The sequence below is a fragment of the Aythya marila genome, assembly GCF_965140915.1.
Source record: "Aythya marila genome assembly, chromosome: 1".
Taxonomy (NCBI): Eukaryota; Metazoa; Chordata; class Aves; order Anseriformes; family Anatidae; genus Aythya; species Aythya marila.
This window is the reverse complement of record NC_139042.1, coordinates 136,743,065-136,760,134: the sequence shown is the minus strand read 5'-3', so window position 1 is coordinate 136,760,134 and position 17,070 is coordinate 136,743,065. Positions and strand designations below refer to the sequence as shown.

Sequence of the window (17,070 nt, the reverse complement as noted above, 5' to 3'; positions counted from 1 at the left end):
TCTGAACAATTTCAAATAGCATTGTTTTCCTTGCAAACTTTTAAGTGTGGTATAATGCTGCTGATTTCTTTGGTATGCAGAAAAAGCAAAAGCATCAAATGGTTGCGTGTTAGTCCACTGTTTAGCTGGAATATCTCGCTCTGCGACAATCGCTATTGCATACATCATGAAGAGAATGGATATGTCCTTAGATGAAGCTTACAGGTAAGGAGAAAATTTCTTTTCATGCTAATTCTTGTGCCTGTCAGCTTGTTTTTAAACTGATAAAAGGTTACATGGCCAAGGTAGAAGCAGACGTTATTTATCCTGTAGTTCATTGGCCTCTGGGCACTCTTGCTTCAAACACAGGTTTCCTCCCTAAAGAAATCAAGGGTTGTGTGCAGGCATTGTGCACCTAATGTTAATTCCCTACCTGCAAAATGCTCATGTTGGTCTTTGCTCTAAATTTAAACTGCTTATTAACTGTGAGTGTGTATACCTGTATGCACACACATCCCACACAACAGCATCTTGTAAAAGAAAGTGAAATGGATAGGGCTAAAGAAACAGAACTGAGGATATTTATCATCCTGCTTGTGGCAAATGCTAGACTGCATCTGTTGACTTCAGTTTGGTAATGCTCTCAAGGAAGTGCCTCCAGGTGAAATGTATAGGAATTAAGAAAATGACTTTGTTGCTAATGAGCTCAAACAAAAACTCTTGGAGAAAGTATTTTGAAGTATCAGCTCTTTGTGGTATTAGAGAATTCTTGTGGGGAATAAATACCCCTACCTTTTTAACCTTTCAAATCACAACGTTGCTGTACTTAGATTGTGAACACTGTATTACATTCCAGGTGACTTCGTTGCCGTTTACCATGACTTCTCTATTTCATTTGGCAAACTGCTTTTTGTTCCTGTGTTGCACAGAAGACATTGGCTTTCTTCTTGACAGACCTTATAGGCTAATTGGCAGGGCTGACGCACCTCTATCAGACGTGTCTTGCAGAGGCATTTTGAACATTTGGGCTGGAGCAGGTTGAGAGGAGTACCTGCCAAATCACTACTGTGTTTGCTACGACCATTTCTAAAACTGTGATGACAGAAAGAACAGCTGATATTCTCCTGTGTGGGATGGTTTTCATGGGGCATTTTCTTTAAAGCTAATAAATGCATATAAGTATGTATGAGGTGAAAAAAGTTAATTCAAGATATGCCTGAATGCAGATGTCTTCCATGGCATTCAAGCCTGTAGAAGATTTCTACCAGTGCTTGATTTTGTGCAGTAATTTCCACATGTGTGATGAAATGGTTAAGAAGCACATGGTTAAGAATGGTTGGTTAAGAAGCACAGGTGACAACTCACAATTACAGAGGTAGTGATGCTATGGATGAAATGCTGGGTATGGATGGATAGGCTGCAAGATCTGAGCTTGGTTTGCCAGATAGTCTAGCTGATCTCAGGCTATAGTGCTCTGGAGGTTAGAGCTGTAGAGTACCAAATACTTCTAAAAGGCACACATGTAAGTGAACCTCTCACTGAGTAAGGAGTGCTTCTTCGCATTTTTCCATGACATCTGTGCATTCAATTCTAATTTGCTTCTTAACCAGAAGTGTGAATTGCGAGAGATGTGCGAGAGATGAATCATCCTTGGCCTTTTTTCTCTTTGTACTGGAGATGCTGAATAACTACTGGAAAATTTGAATTTATTTTACTATGATCTGATTTAGTGAGAACAATCTGCAGCACAGTTCACTTATTGGTTTGGGATCTTTTGCTGGCAAAGCTTAAAAGAAAAATATTTTTTTTTCTGGATAAATGAAAGACATTAGATAAAATGTTTGTCTGACACTTAACATTTAATGTCACCATTTTATTTTTTACTTGAAGTGAAAGATCTGAGGAAATATGCCTTTTTAATCTGTTTTATTTGTACAGTGGGCTATACAAGGGAAACAAGTATCAAAATCAAATGTTATGCACGTTTTTCAATTTGAAAGATAGTGCATTTTGAAATGAAAAAGTTTGCAAAGCCTTACAACTTTGCAGGGGTCTAGGAGACTTTCTGGATCCTTTTTCATAGTTAACCTAGTTTTAAAGTTAAGAGCCTCCCATAGTTTGGGGTGAGAGGAAGAAAAAGCTGAAGGAACACGGTTGCACTTCATAGTGGAAGTTTCCACCATCGTTTTGTGCAATCTGATCTTGCAGGTCATAACATCAGCTGTTCAGATAGTTAGCAGAAAAGAATAGTGCTTGCTGTGTTTAAAAAGCTAGGTGTTGTTGAAGTTGTTTGGCAATGTCCAAAAATTCCTTTTCTTTTGTCTGTGCTTGCTTGCATTTATGCTAGCGTATACATATATGCATGAGTACACTTTAGAATTTTTATCATTCCATTTTTAATAACTGCACACTCACCTTTTGTACACATTCCCAGAGAGATTTTCTGCCTTTAATAACATCTAATTTTCTCAGTGATACATTATATGTGTGTTTGTAGTAGGTCTCAGTCATTCATTATTTGTGTGTTTGTACTAGGTTTAGCTCTTCAAGGTCTCTTCCCCTGTTAATTCCCTTGTCATCTGGTACCTTCATAGTTCCAGGAATGGCTGAAAAAAGAAAAAGAAAAACAAACAAACAAACAAACAAACAAAACACAACACAGAGGAGGGGCAGGATTTGGGCAGCTTCTCTTTTACAGATAGAAAGAGATGTACTTTAGCTATATTACAAATCGGACCGGCAAAAAGTCTGCTTCTGTATTTAACTTTGAAGTACATGGCATGACTTGTAACATTAAAATGTTTCTTTCATTTGAAGTCCTGATTCAGGGAAACATTTTTAAGTATGTATTGTGTCTTGTCTGTATGCAGCTGAAAAGTAAGTTCGTGACTGGCCCATGTATGAGCATCAGGCTGCTTCCTACAGGGCTGGAGAGTACATTACCTTCTGTACTGATTTGGTTATACTGGTGCCTTTTTACTGTTGGACACATGCAGAGTTGTAAAGATGTTTTTGTTTTAATGCTGCGTTTGCTCCTTTTTATGTTTCTTTTTGATGCTCATATCAGCGGTCAATAGCAGTACAGGGTAGAAATGACTGGCATTTGCTGTGCAAGGTCAGCATATATCAGAGCAATCTACCTGACAAAGGTAAAACAGGATAGGAAGCACTGACTGTAGCAACAGCATGAAAGAATGGTGAAAAGAATATGGGATTTTTGCCCTTGAAGAGTGGGAAAGGTGGTCTACTTTCTGCTTTGACGCTATTCAGAAAACTTGAGGAGCTCTTCAATTCAGTCGCACCAGGGTAGCCACGGCAATGTGGAAAAAAAAAATCCTCAAACCTTGCTGTAGCCATCACAAAGAAGTAAAAAAGAATGCTTTCTTTTTTCCCGTTCTTAGCTGCCTTTAAGTAAACTATGCAAGAATCCAGCATTATCTTGCTTAAAAGCTGCCCTTTCTTCCTTCCATATTACCTGTGCTTGCCAGAACCTCTATCCAAGCATCCTGACTAATTAAGATTAGGCTGTTAACCCTAGAATGATGTGAATGTTATTTCAGGTCTGAGCAGCAAGTTCTTAAAATAATTCTTTTCTTTTCCCCCCTCTCTGCAGATTTGTGAAAGAAAAGAGGCCAACCATTTCTCCCAACTTCAACTTCCTGGGCCAACTTTTGGACTTCGAGAAAAAGATCAAGAACCAGAGTGGTCAGCCTGGACATATCAGTAAGCTGACACTTCTACATCTGGAGAAGAGCAGCGAGCATGTACTGGTCCCGGAAGGAGGGCACAGCAACCTCTCCACTAATCAGCTCTGCATTACCGCTACCTCCGAGATTGTGGAACAGAAGCCCATGGACTCCGGGAGCACGTCATGTGCACACTTGCCTTCCCTGGAAGATGGCCCGCTGGTACAGGGCATAAATGGACTGCACGTCTCCCTAGATAAGGTGGAAGACAGTAACCGGCTGAAGCGGTCCTTTTCTTTGGACATCAAATCTGTGTCCTACTCAGCCAGCAGCAGCTGTGTGGCTGCATCTGTTCAGGGCTTTGCCTCTTCCGAAGACACCCTGGACTATTACAAACATGCGACTGCGTTAGAGGGCAGCAGCAAGCTGTGTCAGTTCTCCCCGGTACAGGAGGTCTCAGAGCAGACCCCCGAAGCCAGCCCCGATAAAGAGGAAGCAGACCCTCCCAAGAAACCCCAGAACACTTGGCAGCTGGACAGCCAGAGCAAACGGCAGCATGTGGGGAGAGCTGGCAGCAGTGCCGCCACGCAGCGGTCACTCCTGTACCCCCTCCACCGGAGCGGGAGCGTGGAAGACAACTACCGAACGAACTTCGTCTTTGGCCTTTCCACCAGCCAGCAGCATTTGGCGAAGTCTGCTGCGGGGATGGGCCTCAAAGGCTGGCACTCGGACATCTTGGCTCCTCAGACGTCAGCTCCATCCCTCACCAACAGCTGGTATTTTGCAGCTGAGTCCTCACATTTCTACTCGGCCTCTGCCATCTATGGGAACAGCGCTGCGTACTCTGCCTACAGCTGTAGTCAGCTGCCCACAGGCTGCGACCAAGCCTGTGCTGTGCGCAGGAGGCCAAAGCAGGGTGACCGAGGTGACTCCAGGCGTAGCTGGCATGAGGAAAGCTCTTTTGAGAAGCAGTTTAAGCGCAGGAGCTGCCAGATGGAGTTTGGGGAAAGCATCATGTCAGACAACAGATCCAGAGAAGAACTGGGGAAAGTGGGCAGTCAGTCGAGTTTTTCAGGCAGCATGGAAATCATCGAAGTGTCTTGAGGAGCAGCATACTGGCGTGACTGTATCGGATTTGCTTCCCCCTCCAGGCTGCTCCCCCAGCATTTAAGAGGTCCCTACAAATCTGAAAAGAACAAACATCACACAGAAGGTGGGGAGGGAGGAAATGCGGGGCTTCACTGTGAATGCAGTGACTAGATTAATACAGCAAGGAAATGACAAATGAGCGTCTGCATGAGGAGACCAAGTGCACTGTTGGGTTTTTCTTCTCCCCTTTCCTGGAGAAGGGCAGAACATTTCAAAGATTTTTTCCCTGACAGAGGAAGCAATTACATGCAATGGGTTGCACATCCTTTCAGTGTTTTCAAAAGGAAACTCTCATGGTATCGAACCATATCTCTGGTTCCACTGAAACATGCTTCTACCCATCAAAGCTAGTTTTATCCTCCCTTCCTCATGCCCCAAGTCTTCACCAGTGCACCTTAGCCCTGACACTGAGCCAACCTCTGGAGGGAGACGTTTTTTCTGTAAGAAAGGAGACTGGGAGTGATTCCAAAGGAAGTAGGGACTGGTTACAGCAAGGCTGGTCTGAAAATACAGTTCAGGCAAATGTAAATAGTGGTGTAACTATTGTTCTAATGGATAGGCTTTAGTTGATTTGTTAGAGAGCTGCTTCAGAGAAAAAAACAGTACCTCAAAAATATAAAAAATAAACTAGGGCTTTATGGCTGCCGGATGCAGGTAGTCAGTTCATAAGCAATGTGAACAAGCGATGACTAGCCACATTAGATTTTTTTTTAAAGCTGTCTACGCACAAGTGTTTCAGATGGCTTACTAGTGATTCTTCAGAAAGACAAATGAACCATACTTATGACCATTACCCCCAGTCTTTTGAAATATAAAATAAGCAGTATTTTTTTTTTCTGATATTTAACTGGCTTCTGGGAGAGGGATGTTTTTGCTTCCAAGCTATAGTGGAGTGGTTAATCTTTAGGGCTACGTGCAAGAGAAGCAGCTGGTACAAATTCCTCTTGCCAATTGCCAATTCAATAGATGGCTCTTGAAATTTTTTGTTTTGTTTTGATTTTAAAGCAAAAATTAGTTGTAAGCCTTGGTGGGATGGGCTTTTGTTCAAAACTGAGCAGTAGTGCTAAGGAACTGCTCCTCATACACAGCTCCAATCACTTGTGCAGTGAGGGCAATTCAAGTTTGTTGTTTTTTTTTCTACCCCTCCACACTCCACACCCTCGCAAACGTCCTCACCCAAACCATGAGGCTCAAGGTTTGCTGACCTCATCCAAGAAGGAGAGGTCTGTTCAGCTGTCCAGGGAAAACAGCAAGGGAACTCCAGAGTCTCATCTCATAATGTGGTGTGAAAGAAAGAGGGGTTGAGAAGAGACAGCTTTAACGGAAAGCCTGCTCACCTTCTGCGCTTGCAGATCCAAAAGAACTTTAATTTTGCCTCTTGTCCTCCGTCCCAGTTTAGGGCCTCGGTTTCCCAGTGTGCTGATGCATGATTTGGCTGCAGATGCCCCTAGCTGTGCTGCGGCTGGCCAGTGCTCTGATCTCTGATCCCCACCAGCCTGGAGGCTGTGCCAGCACGAGGAGGTGCCTGCCCTGCTGCCAGCAGGAGTGTTCCATGGGCGATTAGGCACAGCGCTCCTTGTGCTGTTTTTGACAGTGAACCAGCTGCTTCCCTTCCAGCTTGCGAGTCTTATGGTATGTTGGCTGCCATTTCGCCAACTGCTACGTGCGCGTGCTTTGCTGTAAGAGGCTTACGGTAGGCAAGGAGTGGTACCAGAGGCACAACGCAGAGCTTCAGCCATCATTCTTGTACATGGATGGAAGCTGCACACATTATTTAAGTCCTCCCCAGGGCTCCTCAGCACATGCATATGTTTGCGGGGGGGGGGAGGGAGAGTGGGCAATTATATTGTTTTGTCCAGTGTAGGCAGCTGAAAATTATAAATCAAATGAAACAAATACTTACACCTGGCCAACAGCTTTTAAAAAAAATCGTCAGCGGCAAACTGAAGCCCTAATTCAAGTCAGCAGCTTGGGTTATGTGTTTTTTGTTTTTTACTATAAGTGTAGCTAGTTTATGACTCAAATCTCAGGTTTTACTGTATTGAAAAGTGGAGAAGATTTTGTCATTGTTTTGTCTTGTGGCTAGGATGTGACTTAATTTCCTACAGTGGACTGTTTTAAATAGCACTACAGCATTGATTAACTTGATCCTAAAAAGTGCAAACGACACACAGAGAGGCAGCAGCAGGAGTAGCTGAACCCAGAGGCTGTGTTCGTGACGTGTGTGTGAAATGCTGGGTAAATGCTTGTGAAAAAGGGGTAGCCTGGGCAAGGGACAGGTTGACACCACGCTGTAAAGCATGTCAGGTCTTCGCTTCTCATTAAATGTACTGCCACTTGTCTCTGCTTACATACCAAGTGAAAGTGATTACATTGCAACTATGCGTGTGTATACACACATGGAAACCATTTAGCAGTGCTCCTCTCAGCCAGACTTCAGTAAGGGCCCGTGTCTTATTTGATTTAAACCAGTTAACAGGGGTAAACACAAATCAATCCCCACAGGCAGAAAGATAGTTTTCCTAGGTCTTGTGCTCACTCACAAGTGTGTTCTCCCCTGTCTCTCTATACACACAAGTAGGTATGGTTGGGGTTTAATTTGGTTAATCTCCTTCTGAGGAACTGAAATTTGGTCATCTGGCTCCTCGTGATTTCCAATAAGCTATAGTCACCAACTGAATCAAAGCTGTAGGCTTACGTTAGGGGACAGCTTCCTGTAGGAGGAAGCCTTAAATTCAGATGCTGTGCAGGGTGGTGCCCTGTCTCATTTCTGAAATGGTGTCCTATACCTGAACAATGCTGGAAATGGTTTCTAGAGGTTTGGAGAGCAAAGTGGAGGATGTGAGGGGGGTGGGGGTGGGGGAACGTGTACATGTTCAATATGAATATAAAGTTTTTTGGTGTATGGAAGCTGTTTAAATGGTTCAGAGAGATGTGAGTTTCTCATCTTGTTGTGTCATGAGCATTACCTGTATGTTATGATGAAATAAAATCAGAAATGGTACCTGTTTATATAGAACGGGTGAGGAAGGAGCCTCTGTGCCTCTGGGTGCGTCTGGCTATGGTGTGTGCATTACCTGGCTGCAGGAGGACCGGCTTCCCTGTAGGCAGGGCTAGCAGGAGTCTCGTCCTTACAGTACGTATCCTTCTCTGCGGATGCATGCCTGTCCATGGATGACACAGAACCAGTGGCTTTGGACTGCTACTCATATGCAGTGCTGACTTCACAACCACGGTACAGTTGTGAAATCTCTTACCTGCTCCTGTTCACTATACTTCTTCTGTTCTGCTCCCTCAAAGCGAAGCAATGGCTTTTTCTGTGCTGCTTCTGCGCTGATACCTTGCAACAGCTAACGCTGGAGAACTCAGTTACACCATCTCACAGAATAGCAGGCCAGTTCTCCTGTGGTTAAACTGATTGTTCGCAAGACAGCTGTGCTAGCCTTTCTGAAGCAAGTGTTTCAGTGTGTTTAAATTACCTAGGATGAACTGTGTATTTTTATTTTTGCCTCCCATACTTCTTATTTGATGAAGAATATAATCACATTAATACTTCTTTTGCTGGATTCTGCCAGTCATGAAGCACTGGGAACAACTTCTGAATGCTGAGGGAGAGGTATGCCCCTTGTTGCCCATTTAGAGAATAGCTTATACAAATGTAGTTATGTACTAAATTTAAGTCCTGCACTAGGGCATGGATGCCAAGGCTACGTCCTTAGATGGCAAAGCTCAAGCCTCCAAGTTTGAGTAGCAGCATCTTCAATCTCAGGTGAAGTAATAGAAACCTTTTTAAAGAGAATTTAAAAGCATTATCCCAGGAAGGGAAGTGCAGAAAGTTTGGCCTCTAGAATAGACTGTACTATCAGCCACAGCACAGTTAACAACCTGTGTGGCTTTTTATGCTTGCTTTCCACAACTACGAAGTACCTTCCGGCTGTTACACAAAAAGCTTGCATCCACTGCACAGTAAAACATAAACCATGCACAATAACAGTCCTAAATGGCATTAGCTGTTATCCTACAAAATAGGTTCACTTAAACACTTACCTGCTCTGGCTTCTTTCACTCTTCTTCAAGGTCTAGTTCTGACCTCAATAACTACCTTTACAGGATGCTTTCTGAAGCGTGTACTTCACCTTTTGCCACTCTTCCCCTTGCCTGCTTTGCAGGACTCGCTCCATTCTCCGTCCTATACCATCCTCTCCATCCACTCTTGCCCATGCTGGTAGACAGCCCTTTACAGAGACAGTCTAAGCCCATTTCCAGTCAAAACTCAAGAGGCAACTGGAACCTGTCACATACTGTTCAACAAGACTTAATTTTCAATTCATTGATTGGTGTTACTGGGAAGGGGTCCTGGGGTCACTGTGTTCCTAACCATCACAGTTGAATTCCTAGTGAAGGGGGCTGAAAACAGCAAAAACCTCCCCTCAGTATGGATCAGGTAGCCTTGTTTTTGAGGGGGGCTGGGGAGGAGAAAAAAAAAGAGTGGAAACATTATAATGCTGTGAGCTGCTGTTTTTACTAACTACATGCTCATCTGCTAGCTGCTCCTTATGCTTGGACTCACAGCACAAGCCTTAAATAGCTTCGTGCCCGAAAGTGCTGGTATCAAAAACCCAGAGCAGGGGCCTGGCAGTCCTCCTGAGGACAACAGCAGAGTCCTAACAGGGCTGCTACTGCCCCTTAAATTTGAAATTACTGAGATTCAGTAAATCTCCCTTATGTATACATCTTAATAAGACAGCCATATCCTGAGTAAACAGACCTACCTAGCTAGCCTGTATTTGTTCTTCAAGTTCCTGAGGTAAAAGTAAAGTTATTCTACAACTTGTAGATATTTCAGTATTACAATATGCCACTACTATTATACACACAAGAACACAGCAGTGAACACAGTCCGTAGTGTAGCAGCTCAGACAGGTAGGTGAATGTTCCCTTTGAACCATGCCTAGCAGGAGCTGCTGGGCCCTCAGGCCGCAGGTGTTGCTCTAAGGCAAACCGAAGTGTTTCTGCGGCTCAGCCCAGGGCTGTTCTGCACTTGGAGAATATCAATATGAGTCACAATAAACAGAAAAGTGAGGGGAGCATCTTTTACCGAGCACCCCAGGTGCAGGAGGGAAGAGGCTGTCAGCTCAGCGCTTTCTCAGTGCCAGGAGAAGTGCAGTCTGCTGCAGGTACTAATTCCTAACTCACTAATTCCCCTCTAAACAACTGATTTTAAGTTTATTGGAGTAACCTGTTCCCTGCAGGAAGTGACGTTCTCAAAGCCAGGCTTCTGTGCCCCAGCAGCAGTCAGCTCATCCCATCCCATCCCATCCCTTGCTTGTAGCGGGGCAGGGAAGCCCCTTGGCTAGGCAGCAGTTGCAAGCCCCAGGACGGTTTCTCTCAGGCCCGTGTCTGTGTGAGCAGCCACTTGCGTGCCTGACCAGGAGTCAGGTTCTGACAAAAGCTATCGTGATCCTCACTTCCCAAGGCCGCGGTGCTGCCCTACAGCAGGACAGAGACTCGCCTGGTTTGCCAGCCCTTCAGCTGTCACAGCAAGGAGCTCAGCCTGACCCCCCAGGCGCCACAGGCGCGTTCAGCAGGGAAGCTGCAGCCTCGCCCCAGTGCCAGGGCCAGTGGGTCACCCACCTCGTCCCCACCGTGAGGCTGCACGCACACAAGCAGCAGCAGCCAGTGCAGTCCCAGTCCCACCCCACTGCTGACAAGTCACAGGCACCACTGCACACATTGTTTATGTCAGCTGGACATCAGTACCAACCCAGATCGGGACAGTGTCCAAAAAAAAACCAATCATTTTTTCATTGCAGGACACACGTTTTCTTACGGTCACAAAGGTGGCTGCCCCAGCACAGCTGAAGCAGGCCATCTCCAGGGCACCAAGGGGGCTTCAATGCAACCACGTATGAAGCATTAAAACCGGTATATAACCTCACACACAGAAGTGTCTGCAGCCATCACAGCAAGAAGTGGTGTAAATGAAGAATAAGCAAGGCGTCCAGAGAAACAACACTCTGGGAAAAGAGCAATACCAAACATTTTAATGATGGAGCTGTGGAACATACAGCACACACACAGCTGGAAGTAGAGCAAGTCTGCAAACAGGATAATAACCCATAAACCGAGGAGCACTCACCACAAGGCTTGTAATCAAAATACACTGGCAGCTTGGGAATTGGAGAGAAGTTACAACAGTACCTCATGGAAACTGCTGGAATGCAGTCTGATACAGAACCAGGGGCTGGTTCATGCTGTAAGTGGGCCTGTGAAAATGCATTTCTACTCTTTCTATGTAAAAGCTTAGAGGAGGGGAAGTATTTTTTTTTAATATTTAAATATATTTAAATACATTTAATTTAAAATACATATATTTTAAACAAAACAAAACAAAAAAACCTTTTCTGTCCCCTTCAATGGATCTTCACAGAAACTGACCTGCAGATAGGTTGGCACTTTAGCACCCTGTCAATCCATTAAATTACAAAAACAATAAAAATAACAAAGCGAACCTCTTTGGCCAGTGTAGTCCACTGGCCCAGCATGAGGTGTCACAAGCACCAGAGGCAGCAAAGGGGGAGGTGACAACAGCAGAACCAGGGGAAGGACTGGAGCGGCTCCAGCCCCCAGGGAACCAAAGCCCCAGGGTCTCACTTTGTTCTCCAGCTTTTCAGGAGGTTTTGTATCAGGAAGCTTAGTCTGCACCCCACATCACACATCAGCTTCATTTCACATCAAAGACCAGAAATGGGCAGAAGTGGTTCTTTCCCATGGACCATTCCAGATCACTCTCTTCATAGTATTGACAATCTATCCTTCATGGCAAAAGTAATAGGTGGTACATTCATGAGGAAGACCTGAGGCCTTCTCCAACGGTGTTTGGCTTGGAAAAGGGAACTCCTAAATAGAAAGGCAATTCCAATTGCATCTTAAATCTCCAGCTGAACAGTGTGTAAGGAAATAAAGCATCGGTCTCATCTTGAGCATCACCTGCCTTCAAGATGAATCTCAAAGCAGGATGCAGAGGAAAACAAGTGAGGAGCAGACAAGCAACAGAAACAGCAGCTCAAGACCATGCGGCAGGAAATGACTTCTTGGAAAGAGGTCCAAAGACTTACAGTAAACAGAGCTAGTGACAATGTTTTAAATAAAACTATAACCCATCATTTGAGAACAGTTAGAGAGTGTACGGTACTTTACGGTACACATATGAGACTATCACCTGTTGAACGGAAGGAATCGACCTGGGTTCTTTGGAAGAGGTTGGCCTTCACATTTCAGCTCTGACTTCTTTCTGTTTAAGCTATTACATCTTTTGCAACTTACTCTTTCTGCTCAGAAAGCTCTAGCTGGGAGTCCCAGCAGCATATCCAGAAGCTTAAAAGTCAGTATCTCCCATTATCAGCCCAATACCTAGGTGTTTTATAGCAAATAACGAAGAAACTGACCTGCAGCCCATGCTCTCACAGGTTTCAGATAGGTGTACTACTTGCCTGCCCTCATTAGCACTGCAAGGACAATGCTTTGATCTGGTACTTAATAGTGTGAGGACGAATGTCTAGAGCTTTACAGGAGAGAGCATCTACAGTCTAGCCCCTGCTTGGAGATCCAGTATCGGGATCTTCCCACTGGTCTGAGCTTCCAGCACCCCAGGGTGTGGTATACCTATTATTGCATTTGACAGAGACAGGCAGCTGAATGTTGCGCATTCTGAACTTCCAGACAGCGTGATCTGGGAGAGAACAAAAATGCCTGCAGCATCTATTTAAAGTTGCTGAATATTGCAGCGTGTCTGATGGCCGGAGGCAGAGAACTATTTCATGACAGACAGTAAGAATCCTCATGTCATAGTCATGGAAAGCGGGTTTTTGCGGGTTGCTCTGTCTCATGTATGCATCAAAACTTTTTACAAACCAAGTATAAAAAATACCGCAAGAGGCATGAGCATGGGTGGGAGTCTTATGTGCACAATGTTATATCCTGTGCAAGAGCACACACCTACACGTACACACGAATGAACCAGATCTGGGGTGTAAGAGGTAATGAAGTAGGCTCACTCTGCTGCCTTTCCTAGAAAATGTCCTGCTCTGTTCTTTGCCATGTCTGAAGTAGTCAATTGCTCTTCCCAGGGTACCATTCCAGAGGGCTTCCTTGCTACAGGACTCTGTTCTCAGACAATGCTCACTGGCCTTAGAACCCTGTCACTGCTACCTTTCAAACACAGATCCAAGCTGGCTGCAGTATGCATTACACAGATTCACTCCATGGCCTTTGGTTATGCAACGAAAAATAACAGCTTGTTGCTTCCTTCTACCAGGCAGCCATTAATACTGTATTAAAAAAAAAAAAAAAAAAAAAAAGAAAAGAAAAAGAAAAAGAAAAGATGCTCTTATGATGCTCTTATTCCCAAATGCTTAGAGACAATCTCTTGCTAATTAAGTACTCTCAAATACTAAGAGGTATTCTAGCAAGCTGGCTTTGGCAAGTCACCTAGCCTCCTGCTGCTGAACTGGCAGGTGGGTTGTCAGATAGCTGTCCTCACCACAGGGAGTGTGCTCCTGAAGTACAACCACCACTCGGGTTCACAGGTATGCTCCAGCCTCCTCGCCAGCATCAGCGTTCTGGGATGTACGTAACAAACACGAACCTAGCCCTGACCCAGCAAGCCCAGGGATCATCGCTTTTGGTTTCATGCTCTTTCTGCTGGGACGAGAGCTGCCACGCAACAGCAACACGGGCTGTTCAAACACCATGTCTGGATCTGTAAGTATTTCATGGCAGTGTGTAAAACATCCCCCTTTTATACAGAGAGAAACCGAAGCTCAGAGTGGTGCCTGCAGCCAGCCAGCAGTCCGGTGGCAGACCTGGCAACCAAGCAGCCTCCTAAGCCCCAGCCCAGTGCCCGGGCCACGTGAACACGCAGCCTGCCGTCCAGCCGGGCTCTCGGCTTGCAATAACGCAAGAACATCCTGTTGCCTTTGGAGCAGTTTGCGGAGCACAATCCCAAAGGGCTGTGTGGTTTCAGTCATAAAACACTGTGCTCATGCGAGCTCTCAGCATGACAGCAGCTAAGCCAACGCAGAGAGCCCAAAGGACTTTTCAAGTCTTCCATACACTTGAAGATAAAGAAACAACTGCATCCCTTTGATATAAAGAGCACCAAGACATCTGCAATTAAAAAAAAAAAAAAAAAAAAAAAAAAAAAAAAAAGATCCCTCATGCCCACCTTTGGGATGCAAAGTGAACAGGTAGGTGCTGGCATCCATCAGAATCACCATGCAAAGTCAGGGACATGAACTGCCACCAGCTAGGGCATGGGGGTTTGCCAGGGCAAGGAGAGAGGAACATTAAGGCTTGTTTAAGAATAACAGACATACATATCTGGAACAGTTATTCCTTTACAGCCTCATAAATTAGCGAGCCCATAAAAACAGGAGCCTCAAGGATAGACATGCCAAAACCCTGCCATGCAAACCATGTTAATTATGATAATAGGCAGATTTTAATAAACCAGTTCCTGGCTCCCACACTTTCATCTATAAAACATATATATTTCCAAGGCCAGGGGATCTCAGAAATACCTGCCAGCCATCTAATTGTCTAAACCCCAGTGGCACAGAAAGCGTGTTAGAGGGTTTGTCACACCCCATATCCCTTTGAATTTTGGAAGTAAAAAGAACAGATGAAAGAACTCCTCTTCTGTAAACCCAAATCTAGTTACAGCAACGAAACAAATGTCTCAGCACGGGTGGTAGTAGGGGTGCAGGAGAGAGCAGGGCAAGACGAGGGAGATGAAAGAACGGTTATTTTTCTTCTCCAAACGAGACCAGGGAGCTCCTAGATTCCTGGCTGCACAGTTCCAGCAGCTGACGCTGCTCTTCCTCCAATGCCCTGGCAGAAAGTCAGGCAGCACGGCCGTCTGCTTCAAAAACCTGCCAGGCTGGTGTGTTGGAAGCATGTCTGCGCTGATCGCTCGAGTGTGGAAGGTGAGGAGGGGAAGCCTGCAGCATCAGCTACGACTTCAGCTCCCGGTCAGGTTTCATGCTGAAGGGCTCCAGCCTCTCGCTCTCCGGCAGCATGCTGTTCAGCCTCTCCATCAGTGGGATTGTCTGGTCGATGCCCATCTGTATACGGCGGAGGATGGCAGACATCTCGTTGACCTTCTGGATCTGCTCTGCATATTTGGCATACTTCTTCTGGCGCTCCTGCATGAAGCTATAAAGAGTTTCCACAGAGAGGTCCATCTGTTTAAAAACAACAAGCAGAGAGAGAAGCATTAAGCCAAGTGTTACCACAGGCCTTTCAGCATGCTATCTTTCCTAAAAGCATCCACGAAGCATGTTAGATGCCTCGCTGGAGCTACCAGCCAGGTACGAAAGATCTCCTCTGTTGGTGCACAGCCCGTTTGTCATGAAATGGGATAAATCATAGCTGTATACCATGGAGGAGGACATATGGCCACCTATACACTGAGCATTTGATCCAAAAGTTCTTTATTTACAGGGTTGAAAGCCAACGGGTACTGCCAAGGATTTCCCCATAAACCATAGCACATCATGCAAGTTATCCAAAATGAGGGAAAATGTGGCCTCTGCCTACACCCGCATGTTTTCAGTAGAGACTGTTAATTTTCAAGCATTCAGCTCTCCATTACTTGCCAGTGCTAATTTCATTGGCTTAGCCAGGTTACTCTGCGACCGAGCCACTGCTGTTATTGCCATCATCATCTGGAAAACTCCTGCCTTGAGAAAGAACCACAATGGATTACTAGTGTCCCTAATTTCCCCGAATCCTAAAAATAAAAGTGTTATGAATGACCCCAGGAGAGACATTAGGTAAATCAGTCATGCAATTAAACACGGTAAGTACCAAAACACAGCTAGAGTGTTATTACAATTACAGGAACTGCACTGCTATTCCTGCCATTGAGTTACGAAGGTAGCTTCTGTGATTCACAGCCTCACTTTCCCTTCAGCCTTAAATCCTTCTCAGCTACGAGGAGGATCCAGTTGCTAGAACCACACGCACACAAGACAACTCAGATTGTTTAAGCTGTTGTACTCTTTGTGAGATATGCCACATAAAAACCTCTCATACGAAGAGGTAAACATATTCCAAACCCTCAAAAAACACACCTACAACTCGGTTGCTTAAGCTTGCTGTAGCTGCGCTCGACAAATCCACTCACCATGCTGCCTCCTCCAGCCAGCACTGCCGAGTTGTGGGCACTCAGCTGGGAGCCACAACATTTCCCCTCACTCAGGACTCGGTACACACCCATGGTGGCTGCCCAGCGAAGAGGAAGGGCGCGCACATGCTGACTAGCGCTAGCCCTCTGCCTCCTGTCACCACCAGCTTTCCAGACTCTTCTGTTACCCCCAAGAAACAAAGTCGCTGCTCATGGTGGAATTGGTGCGGAGGACTCCGTGGCTGCCAGGAAGCACAGCTTCAACCAAGACCACATCTGACCTGAGGAACAGAGTCAGCCCATGCTCTCACCACAGGCACAAATGCACCCGTGCAGCACTAAAAACCAAACCGCTGCTGATCAGATCTGACTTATGCAGCATTTAACCAGCGAGTGTAATCCTCATCTAGTGTGCAGTGATTTGGGGACGCAGGGGAGAGTCTGCAATGAGGGAAGGATTTGGGGGAGGTGGTGCAAACCTGGAGGGGGAACTCCCAGGGTGGAGGGGAGCCCTGGGGATGAGCACTGCTGTCTGGAGGGAGCTGTGTTTGCTGACAAACATCCCTGTCAAGCCCTGGGGAAGGGGCTAAGACAAAAATAGTGAGGCAAGAAAATGCTGCATTGAGAAACCTAAGTTACAAACAGCATTAAAAACACACAGCTTTCCGCTAAACTGTCAAGGGGATTAGGAAGCTTTTTTTTTCTATCACCTCCATCAGAGCTGGATATAGTACCGATTAGCCTTTTATTTCTTCTGTACTTTCTCATGTTCACAGGCTGAATTCTTCCCCTGCCTCTGTGCCTTCCTGTGAGTTCCTCCCTCCACACTTTCACGCATGGGACAAAATAAAAGCCAGCAGAGAAGGAAACTCCAAATAGAGTGGAAACAATTTAAGTCTACATAGGGGTTTCAATTAAAACCCAAGCTTAATAATTTAGTAGCTTGGCGCTAGCTCTGTAAATTGGAGTGTGTAAAAGCAGACCACCACCAGGTCTGCACGGGACGGAAGTGAATTCAATCCAGTGCCTAAAAACGTCCCACCTAATGAGAGACAGTGGTGTGGAGGG

The 17,070-nt window shown here is 45.3% G+C and overlaps 2 protein-coding genes across 6 annotated transcripts in view; one reads left to right on the top strand and one right to left on the bottom strand.

Annotated features, from left to right (window-relative positions):
* Window positions 1-8,404, top strand: part of DUSP16 (dual specificity phosphatase 16) — a 69,094-nt gene extending 60,690 nt beyond the window's left edge. For all 5 annotated transcript variants that reach the window (XM_082776707.1, XM_082776706.1, XM_082776703.1 and 2 more), the window contains 2 exons: window positions 81-204; window positions 3,593-8,404. In XM_082776707.1, the coding sequence (XP_082632833.1) occupies window positions 81-204; window positions 3,593-4,769 (1,301 nt within the window). In that variant the 3' untranslated portion in view covers window positions 4,770-8,404. The remainder of the gene's footprint in view (window positions 1-80; window positions 205-3,592) is intronic.
* Window positions 8,405-10,655: 2,251 nt separating this feature from the next.
* BORCS5 (BLOC-1 related complex subunit 5) overlaps window positions 10,656-17,070 on the bottom strand; it is a 78,386-nt gene continuing 71,971 nt past the window's right edge. Inside the window, exon 4 of the mRNA XM_082776764.1 lies at window positions 10,656-15,058. Within this exon, the coding sequence (XP_082632890.1) occupies window positions 14,828-15,058 (231 nt within the window). The 3' untranslated portion in view covers window positions 10,656-14,827. The remainder of the gene's footprint in view (window positions 15,059-17,070) is intronic.